Below are 9884 nucleotides of genomic sequence, written 5' to 3'. Positions count from 1 at the left end.
CTGAACCCGGCAATGTTACTAGGTCCCCAACGTGGTTGCGTTCACACAGAAGGCACTCTGGCAATTTTTCGGGACCAACGTACAGTGTGAAACGGGCTTTATTCTCCCACATTGGGGGGGTTGAACTCGGCACTCAAGCTGAGCCTTGGGTTCAAGCCTCCATTAAGGACAGCAAGCCAAGTTTGTTTACCATAAAAATCAGGACTGGATGGGCAGGCGAACTCGTGAAATACATTTAAGCACACAACCATTTACCCTCCCACCAACCATGCAGGGGCGTGTCTACAGCATTTTAAATGGTGGGGGGGGGGGGGGGGGGGGGGGGGTCAGTCTGGGGCACTGCCTTAAAAGAGGGTGGCTGGGGGGAGGGGTTGGATACACGATGTTAATAGGCCTATATTATATAGGCTATTAATTGCACAGTGTGAGATTCATTGGTCCTCACAGAACTTTGTGAGATCGCAATGAACAAAGAGTGACAGCTTTATTGGTTATGAGCACTCTTTGCGAGCTTTCTAAGCAATCCATTTAAAATGTAGAACTTTGTTTTTTGCCAACACACACGTTGCAAAGTTTTGGGAATGACATCTGCATATTTATGCGGGATTCGCTCTAGAAAGTAGCAGCATATTGATAGCAATAGAAGGGACAAAATATGTGAAAATATGCATTAAGAGAGCACCCCCACTTATTTCAGAAGCAGCCTTAGTGATTATTTCTGGAACCTGGTTGATTTGCTTCTATAAATATATACAAAAACAACAAAATACAAATGTACTACATAAAATAATTTAATAAATGCATATTTACAATTTAAGCACTTAACTAAAATAAGTATTAATAAAATTAATAACTAGAAATAGCTAACTATATTCAGCTTGCTTCCATTTAGGGAGAAAAGCCTACTCTTCACTTGAATTAAAAAAAAAAAGAAGCTTTTCTGGTCTTCAGTGATGCGAGGATAACGTTTGAGCATACACACAATATCTGAGTGAGACCCGAGCCAATTCATAAAAGAACAATGTAGATTTAAAAGCACATGTCCAGTTTTGTGCGAGTGAAGGAAATCCGCTTGCGAGTGGAGAGATTCGTGCTCGCGCATTACATGATCGCGTAACATTATGCGCTCTCGACATTTGTCATTTAGATCACGCTAAAATGTCTAAAATTAATAAAGAAGAGAAGAAAGCGGCCCTAGGCAGTTGCCTACACATGTCAAGATACGCCAGATGCAGTTAGAAATGAACTAAAAACAAGCCTATCGCAAGACATCTGGTAGGGGGGGCACCTGGGGTGGCCAGCCAAATTTCAGGGGGGGCCGGTGCCACCCCTGGCCACCACGTAGACACGCCCCTGCAACCATGGTATGATGAATGATCAGAACAAATGAAAATTGATCAGAACGTGATTTATCATTTTAATTACTTTGTGAAAAAACCCAAAGATTTGTGAAACATCTGTTAAATTTCATTCTCTTTATTGTGTTACAGGACTTGAATTGACCACAATGTAGGTCCAATTTATGAACAAACTCTAGTGTCGCTGTTTTTATTTGTAAGATATGTGGACAGTGCCCTCTTCAACAAGCACAATAAAACGATTGTGACCATAATGTTATTACACTTTTCATATGCCATTAGATATTATCTGTGTGATATTTCATATGCCATTAGATTTTATCTGTGTGATATTTGTAGGAAAATATCTATAAAACATTTGGTTACCTGATCTCAGAATAGACAGGCTTCAAGATTTACAAAGGTGAGTCCCAAAACCTAAACAATCCCAAACTGAACACCTGAAATTAGTTTATTTTGTCACAAGAAGAAGAAAATGTTTTCATTATTCCAGTATTTATTACCATTACAAGTGTTTATTACCATTACAACTACTACAAGTACTACATCTAAAATGAAGATAGCTGTTTTAGACCTCTTTTTATTTTACCTATTTTTCATTCTCTCTTGCTCTATAACATTCTTAATTTTCATATAATAATAGTGATGTGTGCAACGTCTGCATATTGTCTTCATTATTTAGTACAACAGTAGACGTCAATCTGCAGACTGTGGAGATGCACTGACTGCTGCATTCGGCTGAGCCAGCATGGAGAACCAGGATGACATGGCTGATTTTGCAACGGTCAAAGCTCCACCTACTGACTGACCTAAAACAAAATATTGAAAGCCAAGCAAGAAATAATTGCTACAAAACCCAGAGTGGACAAAACATTCAACCAATAACATGGAATATTTGAGTAACTTATTTCAGCATCACACATGACACAAACACAGTGCCTGGTAAAAGTATTCATATATTATACACACACACACACACACACACACACAGACATATATATATATATATATATATATATATGCATACTTCTGATTTTTTAAAGTCGACTTTTATGTGATGAAATTCGAGTCAAAGTCGACTAGTCGCTGATGACGTCATTAATTAACAAATAAGTCTGGAGCTGTAACAAACATCTTGTGCACAGCTATGGCATATGCCACAGCGCTGCCCACATGGCTATTGCTCCTATAACAGCTAATTTTTTATGAGTTCTTTCATCTTTGGGTAGTTATATTTCTCACAGATTTTTGCTCATTCTAAATCAGATAAGTAGCACAGTAAAGATTACATTCATATGAATGAATGCATTAGTGAGATCGATTGCGTGTGTGAATGAATTCTACCTTGCAGCGTCTCTCTACTAGTAGTGAAGCTGTGGGATTTAGTTATTAAGAAATATATGCTTGAACTTTTCAGTTTCTAAGCAATTTTATTGAGAAATCGCAGAACAGTGTTGACAATACATTTGCCGTGCTGAATGATTCTGTGCGCGCGATCTGCGCACTAGATTAGAATGTGATTAACTTACCTGTACAATAAGCTGTTTAAAATGTGCATTCTCCCGTTCAATTTCGAGCATCCTGTAATTACCACTCATGTCTTGTGGAGCGCTTTCAGGTTATTAATTCATTTGTAATTTTAACTGCTAGGAAACGGAGCGTAAATGTAGATTTCTTATTCTGTTGCGCCCTCTATAGGACCAGCGACTAGTCGACGACAAGCTTAAAGCATCATGGCAGAGCACTGAAGTCGACTAGTCGATTAGTCACTTTCACAGACTTTTTCATTAATTGTTCCCTCTTGGCGGAATGACCTGCCCAACTCAATCCGAGCAGCTGAGTCCTTAGCCATCTCCAAGAAACGGCATAAAAACACATCTATTCAATCTTAATTTGACCCTCTAACTCTAGCACTCTCTATTCTAATTCTATTTTATAACTATTCTATTAGTCTTCTTTGTATCTATTAGCCTTCTTTGTATCTATCTGACCCTCTAACACTAATTGATTGGTTTTGATTGCTTCTATTGTCCTCATTTGTAAGTCGCTTTGGATAAAAGCGTCTGCTAAATGACTAAATGTAAATTTATATATATATATATATATATATATATATATATATATATACACACACATATATATATATATATATATATATATATATATATATATATATATATATACACACACACACACACTCATGTGAAAAAGTAAGGAGACTCTCTTGAATTCCATGATTTTACGTATCAGGACATAATAAAAAAAATAAAAATCTGGTCCTTGACAGGTCTTACAATTTGGAAAATAAAACCTCAGATGAACAACAACACATGACATATTGCACCGTGCCATTATTTATTCAACAAAATGCCAAAAATGGAAAATGGAAAAAGCCATTTGTGACAAAGTTAGGACACCCTTACTATTAACATAAGAATTAAGAGGGTAAGTAGCAGCCAGGCACTGCTAATCAAAAGCCTTTGATTAACTGATCATCAGCAAGTGTGAGCACCTGTATAAAAGCAGAAGTGTTTGCTGGTCTGGAGCCTTCAGGTGTGTGCTAACACAATGCCAAAGAGTTAAGACATCAGCAGTAATCTTATAGAAGCAATTGTTGATGCCATCAATCTGGGAAGACTGACACGGCCATTTCCAAACAATTTGAAGTCTATCATTCTACAGTGAGGAAGAAGTGGAAGACATTCAAAACAGACACTAATCCTCCCAGGAGTGGACGTCTCAGCAAATTCACTCCAAGATCAGACTGTGTAACGCTCAGAGAAATGGCAGACAACCCAAGAACTACACCGCAGACTCTACAGGCCTCAGCTAACATGTGAAATGATAAAGTTCATGACAGTACAATTAGAAAAATATGGGACAAGTATGGCATGTTTGGAAGGCTTGCCAGAAAAAAAAGCCTCTTCTATCTACAGCATAGTTTAGGTTTGCATAGTTGCATCTAAATAAACCATAAGACTTCTAGAACAATGTCCTTTGAACAGATGAGACCACGGTAGAGATGTTTGGCCATAATGCACAATGCCACGCTTGGTGAAAACCTAATAAGCATATCAGCACAAACACCTCAAGGCAAGGCAAGGCAAGTTTTTCCATAGGTCCATAAGTTTTTCATACACAGTGGTAATTCAAAGTGATTTACATAAAAATGGAAGTAAATAGAAGTAAAATAAAAAAATACTAGTAATATTTACTAGTAAATAGTAAATAATAGTAAATAATTAATGAAAAAAAAAAAATAATAATAATCACAACAATAAAAATAAGGAATTAAAAAACAAATATTCTAAAGCTTTGTTCAAACTCTTCCGCACTAAGTGAAAAAAAAACTTCCAAAACACCTAACTATTCCACTACTTTACCCCCTACTTACTTTGACCATCATATCTGACCTATTCGCTAAAACTCGGGGCGCGCCCCTGTCTGTAATGGTAGGAATTTCAAGTTGGTAGAGTGATTTACAACTAGAACATCCCTTCTAACGCATCACATTCTCTCGGTATTTCCTATACCTTCAGATGCACTATTTGCCTCTACAGCTCTTAGTGCCTTAGAGAATGCATTTAGCTGAAAATGCTGTAAATACAGAGTGATACGGAAAAAAATAAATAAAAATCAAACCTGCTTTAAAACCCAGCAACAAAACTGTAGCTGTATAACATTACAACGGTAACACTGCTTTAACAAAAAAGCAAAACAGCAAGATTTATTTGACATCATCGCTCTCGCGGTACGTTGATGTCATACACAGAACGTCTGTGCAGCGCTGGTTCAATTCCAACACCTATTGTGTTTTGTTATGAGATGCACTACAGTTGTTCTGTGGCTTTATAGGTAATATTTTCGTTTACACAATTTTGCAAAATCAGACAATATTGTGTCAAACATATACCACAATATAAACTTCTTAATATTGAATCGTTGCAAACACATATCACATTTGCAACTGGTCAGTGTTAAAAAATGCTAGGAAAATCACTTTACGTAACCCGACAAGAGTAATTACTGATATGTAGTCAAAAAATCACATTTTCGAAAAAAATAAATAAATAAAAATCACTCACTGGCTCTCAAAGCTGCTGCATAACGACTTTCTACTTCGAGGACCTTGATAGAAATGTAGTGGAGTGAAAAGTACAATATTTGTCTTTCAGATGTAGTGAAGTTAAAGTCACAAGTTTCCAGAAAAAAACAACTCAAGTAAAGGTACTCAAAAAGTGTACTGAAGTACAATACTCAAGTAAATGTACTCCACTACTGTCCACCTCTGTGTGCACTCGTACACCTTTACAGGTGTACCTTAATTATGACACCAGTTTTCTTCTGCTGATGTCCCTCACTCACGTCTGAGTGAGTCATCGCTCTCCCCCTCCCGCACTCCCTCCGCTTATAGACAGTCCCTAACCAGAAACCAAACAAATAGAACTCAGAAGGTCCTAGTTTTATAAACTGATCAACCAACAAACTTGTCTGTCTTTGCCCACATTCTCTTTACCATCACAATACTACTTTAAGCCTTCTGTTTAAACTTTTAAAATTCTATAAAGATGTATTTAAAATGAATTTAAAACAGTTAAGAATATAAAATGATTATGCATAAAATACAGTGCAGTCAGTTCGGACGTAGCACAGTGCTCATTCAATAAATGCACAGCTAGAGTTTTGAGTCTGGATTTAAATGTGGCTAATGTTTTAGCACATCTGTTCTCTTCTGGAAGCTGGCTCGAACTGCGGGTGGCATAATAGCTAAAAGCAGACTCCCCTTGTTTTGTGTGAACCCTTGGTATTTCTAACTGACTCGATCCTAATGATCTGAGTGGTCTGTTAGGTTTATATTCAGTGAGCAAATCTGCAATTTATTTAGGTCCTAGGCCATTGAGTGATTTATAAACGAGTAAAAGTACTTTAAAATCAATCCTAAATGTAACTGGAAGCCAGTGTAAGGACCTGAGGACTGTGTGATATGCTCAGATTTTCTGGTTCTTGTCAGAATCCTGGCAGCAGCATTCTGGATGAACTGCAGTTGTCTAATGGTCTTCTTGGGAAGGCCGGTGAGGAGACATTACAATAATCCACCCTGCTGGTGATAAAGGCATGAACAAGTTTCTCCAAGTCTTGACTGGAAACAAAACATCTAATTCTGAATAATGTTTTTGAGATGATAGTATGCTGATTTAGTTACTGCTTTGACATGACTATTAAAACTAAGGTCTGTCTCCAGAATCATTCCAAGATTTTTGACTTGATTTTCAGTGGCTTGACCCCTAGAGTCAAGGTATGCATTCACTTTGGGAACTTCATCTTTGTTTCCAAATGCAATGACTTCAGTTTTCTCCTTGTTTAACTGAAGAAAGTTTTGGCACATCCAACTGTTAATTTCATCAATGCATTGGCAGAGGGAGTCAATGGGGCTGTAGTCATTTGGAGATAAGGCTAGGTAAATCTGGGTATCATCAGCATAGCTGTGATAGGTAATTTGGTTCTCTCTCATTATTTGACTTAGTGGTAGCATATACAAGCTAAACAAGAGCGGTGCAAGAATTGAGCCTTGTGGGACTCCGCATGTCATGGACGTCCACTTAGACTTATGCTGTCCTATACTCACATAACAACCTCTCCCTTCTAAGTATGACCTGAACCATTTGAGTTCCATCCTAGAAAGCCCGACCCAGTTTTTCAGTCTCTCTAGAAGTATGTTATGATCAAGTGTGTCAAACGCAGCACTAAGGTCTAGTAGTACCAGCACTGATATTTTTCCAGAATCAGAATTAAAGTGAATATCATTTATTATCTTAATGAGCGCTGTCTCTGTGCTGTGATGCGCTCGGAAACCAGATTGAAACTTGTCCAGATATCCAGTTGAGTTTAAGTAGTTGTTCAGTTGATTAAAAACTACCTTTTCAATAATCTTACTTATGAAAGGAAGATTTGATATGGGTCTACAGTTGCTCAATATGGTGTTATCAAGATTTTTCAGAGGGGGCTTAACAACTGCAGTTTTCAGGGAGTTTGGAAAAGTCCCAGAAAGAAGTGAGGTGTTCACCACTTCTAAGAGATCAGCTTCTAAACAGTTTAGCACTCTTTTGAAAAAAGATGTGGGAAGTGTGTCAAGATAGTAGGTTGACGATTTAAGGTGCTGTACTATTTCTTCCAAAATTTTATCATCAATTGCTTCAAAAACAGACATAGTTACTACTTTTTGAAAATGCGGTCGAATCTGTGTGACCTCTGCATAACTAGAAGATGTGCCAATTGCCTTTCTGATATTATTGATTATTGAAAAGGAAGCAAACTCATTGCATTTGCTGTCGGAAAGCATTTCACTGGGAATCTGACTTGGGGGGGGGGGGGGTTGTTAGTCTCTCAACAATAGCAAAAAGAGTGCGAGTGTTGTTTAAGTTACTGTTTATAAGGTTTGAGAAGAAGGTCTGTCTATCTGTGGGTAGTTCCACATTGAGAGCATGAATGCTGTTTCTATAGATACTATAGTGAATTCCGAGTTTCGTCTTCCGCCACATCCTCTCAGCATTTCTGCAGTCTTTTCATACTCTAAACTGCTGTTGATTTTCTCCAAGGTGATTTTTTTTTCTGCCATCCAACTGCCATTTTTTTTGTATCATCAATAACATTCTTAACTTTTGAGTTAAAGGAATCAAGGAGAAGATCAACAGAGTCTGCAGAAATGCTTAGTGTTGAAGATATAGCCTCCATAAATAACACACTAGTGTTTTCATTAATGCATCTCTTTCTGACAGATACATATCTAGATTCAGGGGTAACAGAGATCAATATATCAAAGAGAAATATATCAACCGATCAATATGTCAAAGACAAATACAGAAGTGATCAGATGGTGCTACACCCTTAACAATGGATGAAATGTTTAGACCTCTACTGATGAGTAAATCTAGAGTGTGTCCTCCATTGTGTGTGGGTCCATGCACATGCTGAATCAGGTCAAATGTGTTTAAAGCAATTATAATTTCTTTAGTAGTTTTGATTTCTCCATTATCTATGTGAATATTAAAATCCCCTGCGATAACAAAACAGTCAAAATCATTGATAACAGTTCTGTGAACTCTTCAACAAAGGCTGGAGAGTATTTTGGAGGCCTGTAAATAATGATAAACTGAATACGCAGAGCACCTTTCAGCACAATACCTAAATATTCAAAAGACAACATCATCCCAAAAGATACACATGCCGGTGGAGGGGTGATGAATTTGGCCTTGGTTTGTAACCACAGGACCTGGGCACATCAGCCATTGAGCCGCCCATGAACTCCTCTGTATCACAAAGTATTCTAGAGTCAAATGTGAGGACATCCGTTGGACAGCTAAAGCTTGGCCAAGATTGGGTCATGCAACAGCACAACAATCCCAAGAAAACCAGCAAATCTACAACAGAACGACTGAAAATAAAAGAATCAAGGGGTTACAATAGTCCAGTCAAAGTCCAGAGCTCATCCTGACTGAAATGCTGTGGTGAGAGCTGTGCATAAAAAAATGCCCTCAAACCTCAATACTGGAGCAACGTTGTAAAGAAGAGTGGGACAAAATTCCTACAGAACGATGTGAGAGACTGATTACATCATACAGAAAATGATTAATTCAAGTTATTGCTGCTAAAAGTGGATCTACAGGCAATTAAATCGTAGGGGGTCCTAACTTTGTCACACATGGTTTTTCCATTTTATCTTTTTTTTTTTTAAGCTTATTTTTGTTTAAATTGACATTAAATAATAACACAATGTGATATGTAATGTGATGTTGTTCATCTGAGGTTTTATTTTCCAATTTTAAGACCCGTCAAGGACCAGATAATTTTTTTATTATGTCCTGATATAGAAAACCATAGAATTCAATAGGGTGTCCAAACTTTTTCACATGACTATAACTACAACTGAGGGACTCATACACAACTATTACAAAAGGTGAAAACATTTACTGATGCTCAAGAAGGCAACACAATGAATTCAGACCCCTTCATTTATTTCACATTTTGTTATGTTGCTGCCTTATGTTAAACTGCTTTAAATTACTTTTTTTTTTGGTCTACATCAGTTTACACTCCATACACCATAATGGCAAAGCAAAAACAGAATTGTCACAACTTTGTAAATTTATTAAAAATAAAAAAACTGAAATAAGTACATTGCATACTTTCAAACCCTTAACTCAGTAATTAGCTAAAGCACTTTTACAGCCTCAAGTCTTTTTGGGTATGATGCGACAAGCTTTGCACATCAGCATTTGGCAATTATCTGCCATTCTTCTTCTCACCTCTTCACCTCTCAAGCTCTGTCAGTTTGATGGGGCAGACACACATTTTATGGTTTCTCCATGGAGCTCAACTAGTGACCATCAGCTTCTTTGTCACCAGTCTAACCAAGGCCCTTCTCCATCAATTGCTCAGTTTGACCAGCTCTAGGAAGAGTCCTAGTTGTTTCAAACGTCTTCCATTTTAGATAATGGAGGCTACATGCTTCTGTGAACCTTCAATGCA

General features: G+C 37.4%; 1 protein-coding gene across 1 annotated transcript in view; it reads right to left on the bottom strand.

The window, feature by feature from the left end:
- Positions 1-1395: 1395 nt before the first annotated feature.
- Positions 1396-9884, bottom strand: part of avl9 (AVL9 homolog (S. cerevisiase)) — a 118147-nt gene continuing 109658 nt past the window's right edge. The window contains exon 16 of the mRNA XM_079389376.1: positions 1396-2167. Coding sequence (XP_079245502.1) covers positions 2055-2167 — 113 coding nt within the window. The 3' untranslated portion in view covers positions 1396-2054. The remainder of the gene's footprint in view (positions 2168-9884) is intronic.

The sequence above is a fragment of the Barbus barbus genome (assembly GCF_936440315.1).
Source record: "Barbus barbus genome assembly, chromosome: 32".
Classification (NCBI taxonomy): Eukaryota; Metazoa; Chordata; class Actinopteri; order Cypriniformes; family Cyprinidae; genus Barbus; species Barbus barbus.
The sequence above is the reverse complement of the archived record's forward strand: the minus strand, read 5'-3'. Positions and strand labels throughout refer to the sequence as shown.